The sequence below is a fragment of the Drosophila navojoa genome, chromosome 5, assembly GCF_054131105.1.
Source record: "Drosophila navojoa isolate 15081-1374.11 chromosome 5, UAZ_NAV_1.0, whole genome shotgun sequence".
NCBI lineage: Eukaryota > Metazoa > Arthropoda > Insecta > Diptera > Drosophilidae > Drosophila > Drosophila navojoa.
The window spans coordinates 9071663-9092106 of NC_142893.1; the positions used below are offsets into that span (position 1 = coordinate 9071663).

Sequence of the window (20444 nt, forward strand, 5' to 3'; positions counted from 1 at the left end):
TTCAAAACTGCCCGACTGAGTAACATAGTCAAAAAATAAAGAAATGAAACTTCCAAGAACAGCTTACGACAAAATTTGTATTAAGTATTTAAAGTTCATAGTTTATATACTTAGCAAAAGAATGAATAAAACAATATATATATATATGTACATTATATATAAATATATAATTAAATCAAGGCTAGCAAACAAATAAATCAAGCACACACACACGAGAATATGTTTAAACTTGTGTCAAGCGCAAAAAAAAAAAAACAAAGTTTTATATAAATTTCAAAAATTACACACTTTAAAAATTGTCTTTAAAGCGAAGAGAACGTCCCTATGCCAACTTCTCACACACACAAACACATACATAAACAATGTATATGCTGTGTGTGTGTGTGTGCGTTGGTCTCATCTGTAACTGTTCTTGTTCTTCTGCTTACGCGTGTGGCCTGCCTGCCTGACTGCTTGCTCTGCTGCTGCTTCTGCCTTCCTCTCTCGCTCTACCCGTCTCCCTCTCACTAACACTCTGGCTACGCCTTTGGCAGCTGCCTCAACTTTCGCGCGCTTCGCAAATAAATTACAAATTGTTTCGTTCCAGCGTGGCTGCCGCTGCTGCTGCTGCTGCTGCCTTGCATTGCTACTACTTACACAGTGCCACGCCCCAGCTCCCCCCTTTAGCCTCTAGTCCTCTGCTCACTTCTATTGCCCCCACACCGCCCCCCACCACCTCACCAATTCGTTTCAGTCGACGAGCTGACATTCGAAAATTCGCTTTTCGTTCGCTTTTCTCTAAAATGTTAAAATTCACAAGTCCTCCACACGCAGCAGGCACAACTGTGCCTGTCCGCCTGCCTGTCTCGCTGTCTGTCTGTCTGTTCGTCTGTCCGTCTTTCTGTCTCCCTCTCTGTCTGTCCTTCCGTCTGTCTATTGCTGCCTGCCCCAGGCCTCAGCTCCCTCTGCTCGGCTAGCGCACAACTTGCCTTATCAGCGTCGCTCTGTGCGCTTATCTTCTGCATGTACGTTGTACGTTCTCTACTTCCCTCCTCGCCTGCTCACTCCTCCCTGCTCATCTCTGCACTCCTCGCGCTTCGTTTCGTTCTTTGCCTGGCCTGCTCCTTTTGCCTTCTTATCCGTTTGTTTGTCCGTGCTTCCGACTCGTCTGTGCGACCGTTCGCACATCCTGCTCCATTCTAGCTGCCGTCACACCCCCTCGCCCGCTCGCCCACCCTCCCTGCCAGCCTTCCTTTGTTACACTTGCTCTACTGGCTGTGTGCGTGTGCGGGTGTCTGCCTGTGTGTGTGTGCGTGCGTATTTGTGTCGTAGTCAGCAACAAAAATGTGCAGCATTTGGAAAATGTTGCCGAAGTCTGTGCGTTTCTTTTTTCTCGCCCTTTCTTTTGACATGACGCATACGCCGCGTTGACCAGCAGCTAAAAACAACACCCAGCGCGATCATCAAGCTGGACAGTCTGCAAATTTATATATACACATCAATATATATTAATATATGTATGTATATTCTATATACACCTGCGTTTATAAAAATATCAATGCTGCGCTGCAATAAATGAACAAGATTTTTTCCTATGGAATTTTATAAGATAAACTTTTATTTAGCATAAAATCTTAGGAAAGGTATTACAGAAAATTTCTGATACTAGAATGCATTGAAAATCGGCTGTTCATAGAAATTATAGTTGATTATATAAGAATTTTAAATAGGTAAATAGAAACAGTATATTTCAAAAGAGAAAATATCAAGAAAGAGCGAGATTAGAATTACAATATTTTGTTCGTCTTACTAGGTCTTTCCTTTGCTCGAAAGAACACCATAAAAAAATAAAAATAAATAAATAAAAAATAAATATTGAAATTCCAATTGAATTCAAACAGATTTATAAAACGTACATACATACATATATTTATGCAAAAATATAGATAAGAAATATATGATATATGAAAAAAAAAACAAAATATTTATACATATATATTATTTTTAGATACTACATCATGAACTTATATGCTTTAAATTTTACTTGAAATCTTTTTTAATGACAAGAAGCTCAGTTTTTGGTGTTAGGTTTAGATATACATATATAAAATAACACAAAAAAAATAATATGTATATATATTATAATATATATATAATATATAAAAATAAATATATATTGTAATATATATATATAATATAATATAATATAATATATATAAAAATAAAAATTTAATTTTTGAATGTCTTTCTTATACAATTGAAGGAGTTACACGTAGTAGTCCCAGCTTGAGCGTTTTATGGCACCTCTAACTTTATAACACGCTTATATCTATATTTATACCCACACCTATCTATATTTAATAAGTATATATAACTGTTTGTGCGTCCTTAAAGCTCTCGCATCTCCTTTGGAGCATTTTTAAAGTTTTGCGCGTTTTAGGCATTATCCGTTTTAATTACATTAAAAGTTTTTGGCATTAAATAAATTGAAGCTGAGCGCTGAACTTATGTCACTTTGATCCCGGCTACATAGAGCCAAAAGTTACTTTTGCTGTTCGGCTTACAGGGACACCCGTACCGCACCCAGCCCTCGACAAAGACAATGAGCCCCAGTCTCCCACTCGGTCTGTCCCCCTCTTCCGCTCTCTCTCTATCTCTCACTCTCGCTCACACCCAGTCAAAAAGGACACCAAGTCCTGTGCCTGAGCTGTATCTGCTGGCAGTTGGTGTTCAGTGAGTCGCGCGTAATCAAGTTTTAGTGTTTAAGGCTTTAAATTGAAATTCCGGCATTAGACAAGGAATTCAACTGCTGCTGCTGCTGCCGCTGCCACTGCTGATACTGTGCTGCTTGCTACCCCTATCTAAGGGGTTGAAGGGGTTGAGTTGAGTTGAAATTTTTTGATGCTGCGCCGCATTGCGCGCATAGCTGCAACAAATGAGCAACAAATTGCAATCATCGAGCGCAGCAACACGGCCCATAAATCAATTATACAGGTACGGCTTGCAGGTGGCACTCGGCGTGGGGGTGGGGGTGACTTGGGGTAGCTGTATTTGTGGCAAAAACGAATCGCCGCTGGCTGTCTGAATGGAGGCTCTAATTAAATCATTATCGACACACATACATATATATATGTCTATTCAAAACTATCGTTGCAGGCGAAGCAGGTGAAGTGCCTGCCCAGTTGCTGCCACCCACCCAGCCCACTGGCCTCGCGGCAAGCTTTAAGCCAGCGCCGCTGCTGCCAGCGCCGTCAACGTCATTGTATTTATTTCTCATGTTAAAATCAAATTCCCGCGTGTGCAATTTTTCATTTGGCCTGAAAATGAAAAGGAAGTGGAAAAATGTGTTAAGGTGCGTGCGAGTGTGTCCCTGTGTGTGTGTGTCTGTGTGTGTGTGTGCTGCTTGGGGGTTGCAGAGCTTGCTTCCGGCAGCATGCCTTGTCCTTGTCTGTAATAATGGGCAGAGCCCTTAAAGCGTGCCAACTTTAAAGAGAGACTGCAGCAGCACCGGCAGCAGCAGCGGCAGCAGAGGCGGCAGCGGCATAGGCGCGCACACACGTCGACAGGTAGCAGTGGCAAAGGAACATGCTACACACACACACTCGCACACACACACACACAACTCTAAACAAAACAAAATGCGTTGGCAAGGCTGGAGCAGCCAGCGAATAGCAGCGGGGCTGCAGGGCTGAGGGGTTGCGGGGGGGTAGGCAGGGCTAAGGCAGCTGGCGACAGCAAAAGCAACGTCATTTTTGTTGCTGCCTCAGCTGAAGCTCGCAAGGATATGAAAAGGAGAGATACACAGAGAGAGAGAGAGAGCGGGGAAGCAAGAGGGAGAGGTGGAGAGAAGGGCGCAGAGCGAAGAGCGAGGGACGTTGGCAGAGGGCAAGCAGCAGAACAGGCAGACACGACACCAAGTGTACAATAGCTTTAAGCTTAAACTCTCGCACACACACACACACACGCACGCACTGCTACACAGTATATTTTATACAGGGCCCACGAGCATTCGCCCATAAATGTGTCTAAAACAAATAGCTGGGCCTTCAAGCCATTGCCAAACAGCATTTAGAATTCTACAGCTTAAAGAGAGTTGCTGCTGCAACACCCTGTATCTATACAATATAAATATATATACATATATATGCATCTATATATATGTATATACGTTTATATATACATATATATAGGGGAAAATTCACGGACGAGCGCTATATGTCCAAGTCCAAGAAAGAAAAATACTTGCCATGCGACAACATAGCCAAAAAGACCAGGGCTGCAGCAGCAGCAGCGGCAGCCATGGAGCGATTTTAGACAAACATATCTACATACATGCATAAGCATATATATCATATATCAAATACCAACTGTTTCAACAGGAAACATCTATTTACTTATGTATTCTACAGCTGTCTGACTTTTTTTGAAGTCACCGAAAAATTTAAGCAAACTGAAGATCTATAACTTTTTTTTGTAACTATTTATAAATTGAAATCATATAGATATTTAACGGATTTTTCTCAACTTTCTTAGAAAGCAACCAATGAAAAAAAAAACTACAAAATTCTGCTGAAAAAATTGTTGAAGAATTTCAAGTTTCTTATCGAATAAACCTAAAAATGATATTTTAGTTTGTACAGCTGACATGTCTGATAACAATTCGGGTCTACACTGACAGAAATGCCAAAGTTAATGACAGTTTAGATATACGACAGCTTAGATATATTAATATATTCAGATGAAAGATTTTATTAAAGAAACTACAAAGTTTAAAGTTTAAAGTTTGGTAAAAACCTTTTGTATAGTCATAAGAACTAAATAAATAGAATTCTAAAATAAGAAGTAAAACAATAAAAAAAAACAACAAATGCTAAAAAAAACTATGAAAATAAAAAAAATCTATATAAATTAAATTAAATTAAAAATTGTATAATATTTATAATGTATATATTTCTAAATCTAATCTAGAATCATCAGTCTATATTAAGATTCACCTTATATAAAACTTTAAAGCACTTTAAAATAACTGATTTAAGCAAGCTTTCAGCTTTTAAAGAGCTTTCTGGTAGAGTTAGAACTTTTATGTATACATCTAACTATCCATAACTTCTAGTCGCATACCCTGTAAAGTAGAAGAGGAATTAGGCTCGCTTTAAACCACAAAAGAAATCGCTATACGAATGGAATGAGAATTTCGAATCTGATTCTAAGTATTTTTCAGTTTTTCAGTTAGTGCGCAACGTAGCCCTGGCAACCCGGCAAGGCAAAAGCAAGGCAAAGGCAAGGCAAGGCGACCAGCCAGCCAGCCAGCCAGCCAGCCGAGCCAGCTCCAGCTACAGCTACAGCTACAACTACAGCAATGGCTACGACGTCGAAGAGCTGGAGCTTGGCGGGCAGGGTTGGCGGGGCTGGCAGCGCCCATTTGAGGGAGCCATCAGCTAGCGCATTTGTCTGCACAGCGCACAGCGTTTGACATTTCCCCATACTTGATGGTGCGGCGCGCCAGTAAGTGCACAGAAATTGGCTGGACTAAAATAAGATAAAAGTATTGAGTACTTTATGGCGCGCACGCCACCAAAATGTTTCAGCTTGATGGGCGCACAGCGTGCATTGGCATAAAACTCGCTACTTGCTGGCACGACGCGTCCCATCAAGTATGGCATTAATACGTTGGATGTGCTGCGTGCTAGGCAAACGCATACTTGCTGGCGCATGCTGGCTATGCCCCCAACCCGTGCGTCGTCGTTGTTGCCGTCGACGTCGTCGTCGCTGTTGCCGTCGCCGTCGCCGTCGTTGTTGTCGTCGTCGTCGTCGTCGTCGTCGCCGCTTGCCAGTGGTGGGTAGTCGTTGGAGTTAGCAGCAAAGCAACGGAACGAGGGCTGCGGCGGGCAGGCGCTCGCGCCTCACTCTCTCACTCTCGCTCTCTATTTGCATTCCGTGTCTGTGTGTGTGTGTGTTGTGAGAGAGGCAGAGAGCGCGCGCTGAATATAGAGAGAGAGCTGAATGAGCAGCCGCGCCACATTTGAAAGTCCAACGGTCTGTTGTGTGCGCGCAGCCAATTTGACATTGGGGCTGCACTTGAATTTAAATGCAGCAAACAGTGACAAATGTATGGGCCATAGAAAAATGCTTAAAATAACAGTAAAGCACACACACACACACACACACATATACATATGCATGCACGTGTGCATGGCAATTTGTTGTTGTATGATTAAAAATATATATTGCCTACTTTGCAGCGCTCGAGGCTGCGACAATAATCAAAATGTCGCAATTATCTATGGCGCTGCATTGCGTATGCAGGCAGCTGTATGTACGTATGTATGCGTGCGTAAGTATGTATATATTCTACACACACACGCTCAGCGTTGCATTTGCATGCATAACCAGCTATGGCAACGTTTCCCTTTTAACCACTCCCCCAAGCCCCGCCGCCCCCCCACACTCAGAGACCTCGCGCCCTTTTGCATGTTGCACATTTCATGCATTTCCTTTGTGCAGCCAACTTATCAAGCTTCCTGTCCGGCAACATCCAACCGGCCAGCCCACCCACAAACGCACCCACAATCCAGACCAAACCAGACTCCATGTCTGCTCCACCATAACCACTGACCAGACACCATTAAGCATATACAATAATATATTTCCCATTTGCTTCAATGTGCCATAGGCATATGTAGCTATGTATGTATATTAATATATTTATATATGTTTGCATATAAGTATGTGTGTATGTATGTGTGTAGCTCTTATATAGTATGTTTTTGCATTTTTGCAGTACGCACATAATTTTTGTATTAATTTTTGATTGTGTGGCAAGAGATTTTTGTTTTGTTTTTGGGAATACTCTTTTAAAAAATTAGGCAACAAATTCGGAAGAGTTTTATTTTTAGGAATAGTAGATTATCGTAAGACTAATTTTAAATGTGTTTCAAAATTTGTATTGCATAACTATTCGAATGCTTAAGATACATTAACATTAATAATAGAGCTAAATTTAAAATAACTTTTACAAATAATAAATTCATATCTGAACTTGAACTCCGTATTTAAATATAGCTGTAAAATAGATTGAATATTTTTATTTATCAGAAAATACAAATGAATTTGCTAAAGTGGATTCTAGCGCATATGAAAAACTTAATATTGGTCTCAATTATATATATAGGTATATATTTCTTATGTATAAAAAACACCTATCTAGCTCTATATATCTATGTACATACATATATAGAGTAGTTAGTTAAGCCTAGGAACCTAGTGCGACGCCATTTTGTGGTCAAAAACGGAAGTGGCGGCCATGTTGTTGCGGTTAAATGCATTTTATTTATATACACAATTATATACATACATATATACATATGCATATATAGATTTATTTATTTATGAGTTTTTCGCATTTATTTATTTTCAATATGCATAGCGGGCGTGGCAGCACTGCAATTAGGTTGCCAAAGCCGAACAACAACAACAACAACAACAAAACAAGTCTGGCAAAGCAAAAAGATCCTAAGGCCATGTTAGCCATGATCGGAGAGCAGGTGGCTGAAACTGACGCTGACACAGAAAACCAGACAAACGACAGCCAGAGCAACAGGCCAACAACAACTGCAACAAGCAACAACAACAATGGTTAAGTGCAACAACTGCAAGACGCTTGACATGCATATGCAAAGGTCTTTCCCAGACTTATCTCTCTCCCTCTCTCTCTTTTGCGTGCTTTTTTCGCAGACCTTTGCCTGGGCAAGCGCCAAAAACAACAACAAAAATGCAAATGACGCTCGGCTCGAGAACATTTTTGTTGAAGCCTTTGATGTGCCAGAGCGCTGCAAGCACGCAATGGCCAAAACCAAAACAACAACAACAACAGCAATAATAATAATCGATAGTTGTTGTATTTTTTTTTCTTCTTTCAACTTAAGCTGTCAAGCTGCGAAGCTAGCCAACAGCTGGCAGCACTGGCCGCAGCGCTGCCAGAAAGTCAAGCGGAAGTCGTTGTCACATCAAATGGCGACAATAAGCGCTTCCGCTACGCACAATAGCCTGGCCAAAACGGTCCTGCAACATACCAAAATAAAGAGGAACAAAACTATAGAAAATATAAAAAAATAAAACATATATCGCAGCTCTAATCAAGCAGCGCCAGCAACCAAGCAACAGCAGTAAAAATAACAACAACAACAGTTACACAAAGCGTCACATGTGCTAAACCCCACTCTCTCTCCCTCTCTGTCTCTCTCGCGCTCTCACTCTTTGCCCAGAGCAGCCAAAGGGCTTAGCTATTGCAATGGAACGTGTAGAATTCCAAGCCAAGAAGGAAGCTGACATATGACAAGCTTTAAAGCATACTCACACACACGCACACACACAGTCAGGCAAACAAACACACACACACACCCATACAGAGACGGTGATGTAAGCATGTATAACAGTTTGTATAGGTAGCGATAAACCCTTATCTAAGGCAGGGCTGTTGGAATGTCGTATATATATTTGTTTGTATATATAAACGTACATATAAATATATATATATTATTATATCTATCTCCCTTCCTCAGTCTGTCTGGCTGTCTATATGGCAAGTTCCCATATTCCACCAAAAACATTTGAAAGCGTCTCGCGTTCCTCTGCTTTGCCGATCGTCGTTTGCTCTTTGTGCATTCTTTCAGTCTGCTTTGCGCTCGCATTCGTTCGACCGGGCCTGGGCCGCGGACCAACATCGTCTCCAACGCTACGCGACTCACTTCTCCTTCTACACTCTACACACACACACACAGGCGCGCAGTCTACACACGCTCTGCCCTCTTCAGTCTCTTCGCTGTCTATACACACACAGTCTCTCTACAAGCGTCTCCAACGAGGCATGCAGTCATCGTCGTTGCGCGCTGTTGTTGTCGCTGAATTCTGAATTTCAAGCAACGGTGATTCATCGAAATTAAAAATAAGTATCTGTATCTGTATCTGTATCTCAGCGCTTGCTTTTCGCATTGTTCTCATACACATTCTCGCCGTTGTTGTTGGTGTTGTTGTTGTTGCCGTTGCTCGCATTTCCTGAGCTGCATTAGATGCTTTGACCCTGAGCTCGCATTAGTTTTTTGTCTTTGCACACAAAAGTTTACAGAACCATTTAGCTGCATTCCTTGCCATCATTTTAATTATTTGATCAACAACAACGAAGGTAGTATCACAAATCAGCTAAAACAACACTATCGTTGCTTCCAGGAAACATCTCGTACTTTGCTTTTTCCCGTCATAAATCTGATTAGTTAAACGTTTTCAAAGAATTTCCCCCATTGGAAATGCCCATAAAAAAGTTTTTTTTTTTTTTTTTTTTTTGTAGTAGATAGGTAACGCAGTAGAAAAGTGTTATACTAGGGTATCATGAGATTGTAATATATAAAATGTAATAAAGTTTTAACTAAAGTAAATATTCTTTTTAATGTTCATCTATCATAGGCGGCGAGTTTAGTTTATTTTGATCTTAGATAAATATCAATAAGCAACGCCTCTAGCATTTTAATGCGAATATTATAATATATATCGATATATATAAAATATATTAGAATATCGATATTAGATTAGGGGCATAAAACCAACTTTTACGTCCAACTTTCCTTCAGTTACCTCTAGATTTCCTTCCAGACTTCCCTCTAGACATCCATCTAGGCTTCCCTTCAGACTTTTCTCAAGACTTCCCTCTAGACTTAGCTCTATAACTCAATCTGAAATTCCTACTACCTATTTTATTGAAACTCTCACTCAAATTTATAATTAGCATATCCTTTCTTTCTCTCTACATACCATCTCTGCCCCGTTCTCTTGTAGCTCCCAAGTAGTTCACAAAAATTGTCATTCTTTGGGGTCTACGCCAGCTAGTTGCCTAGCTATATATACATATATGTACATGCATACATAGATATTTCCCTCCCTCACGCAGACAGCGGAAACTATTTGTAATCTTGGGGCAATTTGGACACCTGTTTCAATATTGCTGCAGCCAGCGAAGAAATCTTGACACTTTGTGCGCTGATCCTTGGCGGCAGCCTGACAAGGGGAAAGTTTTTTGCATTGTCTTGTAGGAAAATGTACGCGTATGTGTGTATTAGTGTATGCAACATCCGGTTGCAGGCGCAGGTAGGACGGCTGCCCTTTTGACACTGACAAGGATGAGGATGAATGCCAGGCTCTGGCTCCATCTCCTGCCGCTCCTGCTGCTGCTGCTGCCTCTGCTGTGATAACCTTGCCGCGGTGGTGCTTTATCAAATTCTGGTCACCTTGGACGGCATTTACAAAATGTGTATCCACTAACACACACAGACACACACTCACACACACATTTCCTAAAGGGCATATACGGTACCGCTTTGGATTAAAAATTTCTTGCGTTTGCTTTTTTTTTTTTAAATGTTGAATGCATTTCTCTGACGACTGCTTAAGGCGAGAGAGAGCGAGATAGGAAGAGAGAGGGCGAGCGGCAGAGTGAGCGAGAAGGGCGCAAGGTAAAGGGAGCTGTGCAAAGGGAAGGGGGCACGGCAACGGGGCACAAGGGACAGGAGGCATTTATTTTCGGCATTTGAAGTTGGTCCTTTGAAAAACGGGGGTTCAAATTCAAAGCGCTAGACCGAACCAGCGAACGTGCGAAGGGTTGTTCGCTGTGCGTGCGTGTGTATGCCTCTCTCCGTGTGTGTGTGTGTGTGTAAGGAACACATTTGGATGCCAGACTGAGTCTCAGTTGCGACGCCCTGTGTGACATTATGCGATGGCAGCAGCAGCAGCAGCAACAACAACAACAACAGCAACAGCAACGCCAAGTGTTAGCAGCGAATCGATTTTGAAATTCGTCTCATGCGAATGTGTGGAAAATGCTGATAAATGAAAGGCACACACAGACTCTGAGAGACGTTGGCGACCAGCAGCAAGGACTAGAGCTAGAAGCCAGTTAACCATTGCCATGGCTAATGAGAAACTGCAACTGCAACAGTGAATATCTCCCTGTCTCTCTCTCTCTCTCTCGCACACTTTTTTGCTGACTGATAAGGCTCGCTCGACTTTTCATCTATTTGCTGCGTTGTTTTGTTTACCCACTTTGACGCTTCTGATAAGATAAGCAAAAGTCGCTTTTACCTACACACACACACACTCAAACACAATCAAACACACACACACACACACATGCAGGGCATTGCCCATGGCCAGCTCGACTTCTTTGAGCGAGTTTTCAGTTGAAAATTCAAAATTCATAGAATGCAAATGTTGGTTAAACAACATTTTCGCCAGGCGCACACGACGACCAAACCCTCGTCGTAGCCAAAAAAGACCACACAGAGACGCCAGAGCAGAGCAGAGCAGAGCAGCGCCAAAGCACAGGTCGCACAGTTGGGCCACAGCTATAACAACAACAACAACAACAACAGCAACATCTACAACAACAACCCGAGGCAACTCTCGGAGAGCCGCTCTACGTACGTGTTTGCTTAGCAAGGGGCAGCGTAGAGCAAGGGGCAGCGGAGAGTGTGGGGGGGGGGCTCTGGTGCAGGCAAAGGCAGAGCTAGAGGTTTTCCATGGCTCAGCGTCGAGTCGAGTTGTTGTTGTTGTTGTTGTTGCCGCCGCCATCGCCTGTGACTTGAATTTGTAACTGAAACTAGATCTAAACAACAAAAAATTGTAAATAGCCCCCCCAGACTTGGAGTTCGACTTCGACTTCGACTTTGTCTTAAAATGTGCCTAGCTTAACAATCCATAGACATCGACTTAGACTATAGACCGAGTGCATATATTATTCAATGGAGTTGCCATGGCTAGACAAAATAATATGGAAAACTATAGAGCTAATGATAGAGTTGATAGTTTGTGATCATCTAGATCGCTCTCAGATGGCTTTTGTCATATTTAAAATAATATATAACAAGAAATATATATTAACAAACAAATCTTTCATTATACATCTCTAGAAATCCCAACAAATCACATACTCTTCACACTTTATCCTTTTCTTCTGAGCTGCTTTGGCAAAACATAGCTCAAAAGCTTCAAAGCTTGACTCGGACAAAGCTTTTCTGCGAGGAGGCAGCAGGAAGCTGATTAAAGCTTAAAGTAAATGCCAAAATGTGGCCAGGGCCTTGCCTGCAATTGATTGCACAGCATTAACGGTACATTTCCAATTGGATGGCTGCTGTATATGCACATATAGAGAGTTGTGTGACTGTGTGTACTTACACGTATACATAATCAAGTGAAGTATATACACACATACACGGACACACTCGCACACACACACACATAGAGAGCGAGAGAGATGCGTGGGCATGCATACGCATATTTAATGCAAATTTAAGCAGTTAGCAAGCAAGTAAAACCGTTATGCACATACATATATATACATATATGTATATAGAGAGAGCCATGTGCGTGTGCTGCTGCTGCGTATACATAATGCAGGGCAATATAAATAATTGCAATACATATAAATTGCAGCTACGTGTGTGTGTGTGTGTGTGTATGCATTGCATAACCACATTTGCCGTTTACATATGCTATATAAGCATAGCTTTATATATTAATACATATACACATATATATATATATATTTATATGTATATATTAATACACACATTTAAATGTGCATCGGTGGCTGCTGCATTTGCAATTGCAATTGCATTAGTGTGGCATCCTTTTGTTCATTACACGCACAATGCGTGCATAAAATAAATCTACAGCAAAATACTCGAATGCGTTCGCATTTGTTAAATGAGACAAGCAGCAGCAGCAGCAGCAGCAGCAGTGACAGCGGCATCGGCAGCGGCAGCAAAAGGAGATGGAGGAAAGGCGTAAAGCAGACAAAGAGCGAGAGAGCGGAAGAGAGGGATTGGATGGCAGATATAGAAGCCAAAATTTTGACAGCAAATGCAGATCTATGCAGCTAATTGTTGTTGCACAGTGTGAAAGCTCAACTTAAGCTGTACATGTTACATACATACATACATATACACATGTGTGTGCTTACACAAGCGTTCATTGCCTGAATATAGGTACATATGTATGTGTAAATAAGAGAAGAAAGAGGTATATTATACAGATGTAGTATACTGTTTTACATTAATAAAACTATATAAACATATCAAAATAAAAAAAAAAATAAAAAAAATACGATATAATTATAAATATACATATATGCATATATTAATAAATATTATTTTTAATAATATATATACATACGTTTAATAAATATGTATATTTATTTAAATGTAAATGCGTAGATCTGTTGTTTATATGTATATCCCTTTACATATAAAATTATTTTGTTGTAATACACTACAAAAAAACGTATTTGATAAGTATTTGTTTTTTTATCATTTATGTTAATTATAGATTATAGTATATTAACATTAAAACGACAAAATAAGTTTATATTAATATGTTTCCATTTAACTATAGGTTTACCAACCAACCAATCCCATAGATAGCATCTATATACCACCCAACACCATTTTCCCATTGCAATAACTTAAACAACTTTTTTATTTATTTTGTAATTTTTACATATTGAATTTTATTTCAGTTTCTTTAAGTGTATACGTGTGTATGTGTCTCTGTGTATGGTTGTGTTTGTGTTTATTAGCCTGGATTTACAACAAAATCAAAAAAATAATGTTGAATCAAATGATTGTTTAGAAAAAACTTAATGCTAAATAATTGTCAGTGAAAGACTTCAACATAGTTCTATTAGAATTATAATAATAATAATAATGACAATGACAATGACAATGATAATGATAATTATAATGATAATGTTTCCTGTTCCGTCAAATAAGGCATTTACATTTACATAAATATTGCAGAAATCGAAAAACAGATTCAACAAAACTGACAGATCGGAGCTTTAGCTAAGACTTAAAACATATAGCTACTATATAACATAGTTTATTTCTTCTCTTTATCTTCTCCTCAATTTGTCTTTGCTTTAGTTCAAAAATAAAATTACGTAATTCTTGTATTTTAGCATTTTGTTTTTTTTTTCCATTTCGATTTTTTTTTTTTATACATACATATATATTTTATATATCACAATAGAAAAAAGAATTAATTCACATATTCTTTTCAATCGTTATAGTTTTTTTTTTCTTTTTCTTTTTTTTGCTTACTTATAAATTAAACAATAAAAATGTACAGAATTTTCTTTAACGTTTCTTTTGTTGTTATTTTCATTTTTTTTTTTTTTTTGCTAGTTGCTTTGTGGAGTTATTTGACTAATTGTTGTTATTGTTTGACCAAGTTACGAACTAAAACTAAATGTAAATTTATTAAATTTGCTTTAAGTGTCTACTATTAACATGTTTTAAATTTAATCGCCAACTAAATTAAACGGCATTACTAACGACGCTGCACTAAACAAATTCGAAACAAAACGCAAAAAGCAAAACAAACACACAAAAAATATATAAACTAAAGTTTAACACAAAGAATCTCAAATGAAATAAAAATAGTACAAAAACAAAAAAAAAATACATTTCTAACAAAAGGCAGAGACAGAGAGCGCCAACAAAGAGCAAACTTTTTTGTGTAGTCGTCGTCGTTGTTGTTGTTGTTGCTGCTATTGCGGGCAAGCTTAAAGCGCTGCGCGCGTCGCTGCTGGCGTCGCAGCTGACGCCATTGCTGCGTCTGTAGTTGTTGTAGCGTTGGAGGACGCTTGCTTTTGTTGTTTCTGCTTCTACAATTTTTTTTCGCCGTTGTTTCTGTTGTTGCCGAAGCGTGAATTAAAATAAACTATTTAAATTTATTTGCATCTGTTTAACTGCGGCCTGCATTATACACAAGCACACACACACACACGCACGCACATTTATGCATATGCATACGTGTATGTGTGCGTGTGTTTGTCCGCTCTCTTTCTCTCTCTCTCTCTCTCTCTCTCTTACACTCTTGCGCTATGCTTATCGCGCGTCTCCATCGCCATGCACTTTGTTGCTGCCGTCGGCCATAGCTGCAGCCGTGTTATTTTTTTCTCTTGTTTCTTTTTATCGCCGCCGCTGCGCTGCGTGCGTGTAAGCTGACGCGTCGCGCCCCCTTCCCAACCCTGCTAACCTCTACCAGGCCCACAAGTGCGCCGCTGCCAGCCCCTTAGGAACCTGCGGCGGCAGCAGCAGCAGCAGCAGCAACATAGCGAGCTTCAGCTCCGCCGTTGCCGTAGTTGTGCTTGTGTATGCATGTACGTATGTGTGTATGTACGTCTGTCAGTATGTATGTACGTGTGTTTGTTCATTGTTTGCTTTTTGTTGTTGGCGTTTGTTGTTTTCTGCCTCTCGCTCGTTCGCTTGACTTGCCTGCGCTCTGTCTCTGCTGTTGCTTTTGCTGTTTCGTTTTCTACTCGATTCGTACGAAAAAATTTAGTACAGCGTGTGGTATGGCAAACGAAAGCTATGAGTTTTCAGTGTATCTTGTTGTTGTTGTTTTTTATACTTTACTTTACTTAGTTGTCTGCTCCGCTCTCTGTGTGTGTGCGTGTGTGTGTTTCTGTGTGTGCTGGTGTGTGTAATTACGTGCCTTGCCTTCAACGTCAGACATGCAACACGGCACGCAGGTAGAAGGAGACGAGTAGGAAGACAAAGTCAAAAAGACTCCTCAGCTAAAGTCACACGCACACAAACACACACAGACACCACACTCAGAGAGAGTGAGAGAGACATAGACATAGATGTCTGCATCCTAAGCGTTCGCCTGCGCCGACTTCTCTGCCTCGGCCGCTGCGCAGGCATTGCAATCATGATGAACGCATCATCTGACCAGCCACAGGCCCAGATTGAGCTTCTGCAGCTTGGGCAGCTTCATGATGATGTCGATGCCCTTCGAGCTCAACTGCGTGCAGCCATAGAGATCGATCGTCTTCAGATTGGACAAATCCTCCGCCAGTGTTTGCAATCCCTTATCCGTTATCCGGCTGCATTGTCCGATATTGAGATTCTCCAGTTCATGAAGCGACTTCGCTATCTTCAGCATGCCCTGATCCGTAATCTGGCATTGATTCAAACTGAGCGAACGCAGCCTATACAGGCCCTGCGCAATGTGGGTGAGTGCCTGGTCGCTGATCTTGTCGCAGAAGCTCACGTCCAGGGAATTGATTCCACTGCCACCCTCCGTCAGATAGGCCATGCCAATGTCGGAGATGTTGTCGCAGGAGCGCAGATTCAGCTGTTCCAGCTTGGGCATGCGAGCCAGATGCTTCAATCCGCTGTCCGTCACCGAAACGCAGAAGCTCAGATTGATGGACTTTAGTGAGGTTAGACCCTGTGCTATGTGACCCAGTGCCTCATCGCTCAGACGCTGGCAGTCCTGCAGGCCCAGATATTCCAGCTGCAGATTTCCTTCGGCCGTCTCCCGACTGAACCCGGCCAGATGGCCGATGCCCTGATCGCTGATGTGCCAGCAGGATCTCAGATTCAAGTGGCGCAGCTTCTTCAGACCCCACGCGATCAGCAGCAGTCCGGTGTTCGTGATGTTGCAACAGCCGCCCAGCTCGAGCGTCTCCAGATTCTTCAGATGCTGTGCAATCCGGCCCAGGCTCGTGTCCGTGATCTGTTTGCAGAGCGAGAGATCCAGGGTCTTCAGATTCGGCAAATCGACGCTGAACGCATGACCCAGATTCATGTCGGCCACATTGAAGCAGCCGCTGAGATTCAGCGATGTCAGCGCCGGCACGCCCACGACCAGATCCTTGAGCGATCGGCGCAGCGATAGGATTTGAACCTTCTTGATGCCCCGTCGGACGAGGCAATTGAAGAGACTGGGACTGGAGCGCTTCAGATGTAGTTTCGCCTCGACGCCCTTCCACACGCTCTTCGCATAGGCTGCATCTCGCCAGGCGGTGCACACCTGTGCGGCCCGCCCCAAATCTCGCACCGGCAGATGCTCAAAGATCTGCTCCAGTAGCTCTGGAAATAGGTTGCTAATGTGTGTGCCCTCCACGGGCGGCGGACTCTCCGGCGAGGCGGCTCTGTGCTGGTGATGAAGATGATGATGATGGTGATGATGATGCTGGGCGTGTGCTGCTGCAGCGGCTGCGGCTGCTGCTGCCGCCGCGGCAGCCGCATGTTGCAAGTAGAGCGCAGGTGGCAATGTTTGCAGCTGGGGCCGATGGTGCAGTGCATAGGGCGTAAAGCGCAGCAGGTGGTGGGCGTTGCGTGTCAAGCCGGGCAGCTCAGTCTGTTGATACAGTTCGTCTCGGTTCCAGGCAGCCGCAGCTGCAGCAGCCGCCGAGCCACCAGCTGTAGCTCCACCACCTCCTCCACCGCCGCCGCCACCTCCGCCTCCTCCGGCGCCACCACCATGATAGTTAGTGAGGGCGGCGGCTGTCTGTAGCGAGATTGTTGTCTGATGATGGAAGGGCAGCAGCTCTGTATTGGTAGCCATTGCTGTATGTGTGTGTGTGTGGGTGTGTGAGTGTCTGAGTGTTCTTAGACTTCAGATACTGCTATAACTTTACTCTAGATACTTGGATATGCGTCGCATTTGCGACAGTTTCTTTAAATAGGGGGATACACTTGTGTAGTTGTTGTTGTTGTAGTGGGTGGACTAGATGAGCACTGCACAAATACGATTACGAATTCCGTTAGCACTTTAAGTCCAGTTAAATTTGCTTTTTATCTGTATTATATTCTTCACTCTGGAACGAACGAGCGTTAAACGAGCTTCAAGTGAACACCAAAAACCGGAACACGACAATTGAGTTGCGCAGCGACGTCCGAACGGTTCGATGGTGAGTAACAGAATGAGCCAAAGTGCGACAAAGCGACACAATAAATGAGAGAGGCAGCGGCAGCACACACATGTACACACCAACACGCACGCACACACATGCACGCAGCCATAGCAGGCAAGCGCTCTGAATTCAGCAATAAGGCAAAGCAGGTAGCGGCAAATGCTCTTTCGCTCTCTCACTCTCACACTATGTGACGCGCTATGAGTGCTGTGCATTGACTGTCTTCTGGCTAGATTTTAAGCTAATGTGATTTACTAGATTTTATTTATTTATTTTAAATATATTTATTTATAGCAGTCGAATTCGTTTTATTTTTCTGATCAAGCTAAAGTGTAAACAGTCTGATATTTTATATTTATTTATTAAATAATCTACTTTGCTACTAGCCAAACAAGAGTTGAACTTTTAGCTTGATTCGTAAACACTCTCAGCAAAGACAGCTCGCACTCCCACTACATGCATATGTATATAGTATATATGTATGTATATATATGTACATATAAATATTTTTATATACTAATTTATGTTTTCAATTAAATTTAAATACTACATAAATTTGTTTTCTTTCGCTCTATCTCTATTCTGAAGAAAGCATAGAATACAATGAAATATTTGCGATTTATGCTAAATATTAGTAAACTTTTAAATTATAAGGAATGTTTAGACGGATTAGATAGAGCTACATATATGTGTGTATTCCTTTTAACATTTACAGATGCATTATATAGATATTGTGTTATTATCTGATAAAAGAGATAGGAAGGTATTTCCTGATATTTCATACATATGTATATAAAATTATTGAAAGAGATAGGTAGAGATGATGACTTGTGAGATAAAAAACGAGATTTATAATTTTAATTTTATAGCAGGAGATTTGATAATAGTTGACAAATAAAGTTCTGTAGAGTGATAAGAAGTGGAAGAGGAATATTTATCATACTATTTTCTATATTCTTGAGATAGAAAGAGTGAGCATTCAGATTATATTTGTTGTGAGAATAGAGAGAGAGTTTATGTTGGATATATCAACTTTTAAATCATTTCTAATACATATCAGTCTTATTTTATCATAACTTTTATTATATTTGTTTTTCTCAATAGTTCTACATTGTATGCTTCGCCATTTTCTATTTCTCGATTGCATTGTATTATAGAATCTGAGTTCTATAACAGCTTTATGCCAAAAACTCCGACGCATTGGCCGCTGCCGCCGCTGTTGCTGCATTGCATTCCATATGAGCAGGTACCTGTCTTGCCCTGCCTCAGTCTCTGGCTCTTTATCAGCACATGTGTGTGTGAGAGCGTCTGTGTGTGCATGAGTATCTGCATGTGTGTGATCGTTTCGTGTTGGTGCTTGTCGCTACCTGCGTCTGCGTCGACGCACAGCAATCCCGGTTTCCAAGAAAATATTAACGATATCTCCCAAAACGTTGCCGCACACAAACGCAAACGTCTGAGGCAAATCCAAGCCCCGGAGGCAGCTCGCGTTGCAGGCAGCAGCAGAGCTGCAGAGCAGCCAAAAAGAAACCCGCTGGGATGCACAAAAGCCGAGCCACAATAGCGGGCCACGCATTGTTATTGATACTAGGAAAGCAATGCACGCACGCACACAGAGAGAAAGACTCACACACACGCGCATTGCAGTCCCTTAAAAAAGGAAAGCCAAACGCCGCCGTCTTTAAAAAAGGGATCTCTAGCATTGGGAATTGGGAAAATCTGCGCCGCTACCTGCAAGGGAAAACACACACACACACACACACATAGAGCATAACAGACACCCGCATAGCAGCGCACCCTCGAGATCATTTGGAAGTGAGAGAGAGCGAGCAAACGGTAAAAAGAAAATAGGCCTACGCTGATTTCTCATGCCCATTGTCTAGAGAGGCTAGAAGGGACGCGTACAGTCACTCGCAGCTATTATCCTGCACGAGAGAGAGAGGGAGCGAGAGGGCTGTAGAAGGAGAGGAATAGGAGTAGGCAGAGAGGGAGAGAGAGCGCGGGCAGTGTGTAAGAACAAGGCGTGCTTTCTTTGAGTTATGCCAGCTACAACTACACACTCACTCTTGCCCTCTCCCTCTCTCTCTCTCTCACTCTCTTTCCTTGCATGGCTGCCTACCTGCCAAACCGGTTGGCGAAAAAAAGGGCCAGGGCCAATCTGTGGAAGTGCCAGCGGCTGGGGACGTGTCGAGGCGCAAAATAATCTGTTCGTTGGAACTCGCTCTCCGTAAGAAAAATATATGTGAAGAAGATAATAATCGATTGGTTTTTGGCTGCCTCTTTGTGCGTTTCGCACACTGTGATCATCATTAGCTGCAGCACAGGTAGGCAGCAAGCAGCAACAGCAGCATCAACATCATCATCACCATCATCATCACCATCATCATCTGCGGAAAAGGTGCAACACGCAATAGACTTTGCTGGGCGAGCTGTGCCCACAGAGGGGAGCCCACGCAACAAGTGCAAATCAGGCGACCGCGACCCCAATGCCAACTCTCTTCTGCAGGGCGAGCCCAATAACTGGTAACCACAAAACTCTACACACACACGCATACACATACACATGCAAAGATGTGCATAAATATCTGTACTTGTCACGTATACACATACATACACACTACATTATTATATATGACAAGCCATATTCGTGCTTACGCACAAGCAAATTGCTTTATTGGCTCTAAAGACTGTATTTTCGACTTCTGGGCGT

General features: G+C 42.0%; 1 protein-coding gene across 1 annotated transcript; it reads right to left on the reverse strand.

The window, feature by feature from the left end:
• Positions 1 to 14153: 14153 nt before the first annotated feature.
• On the reverse strand, positions 14154 to 17764 carry Ppa (F-box and leucine rich repeat protein partner of paired). The gene has a single exon (XM_030383516.2). It carries the CDS (start codon positions 17383 to 17385, stop codon positions 15754 to 15756), a length of 1632 nt encoding a protein of 543 aa, XP_030239376.2. The 5' UTR covers positions 17386 to 17764; the 3' UTR covers positions 14154 to 15753.
• Positions 17765 to 20444: the final 2680 nt, after the last annotated feature.

Excerpts from the sequence above, each read along its gene's own strand:
- Ppa (XM_030383516.2), bottom strand. The coding sequence starts at position 17,385 with ATGGCTACCAATACAGAGCTGCTGCCCTTCCATCATCAGACAACAATC.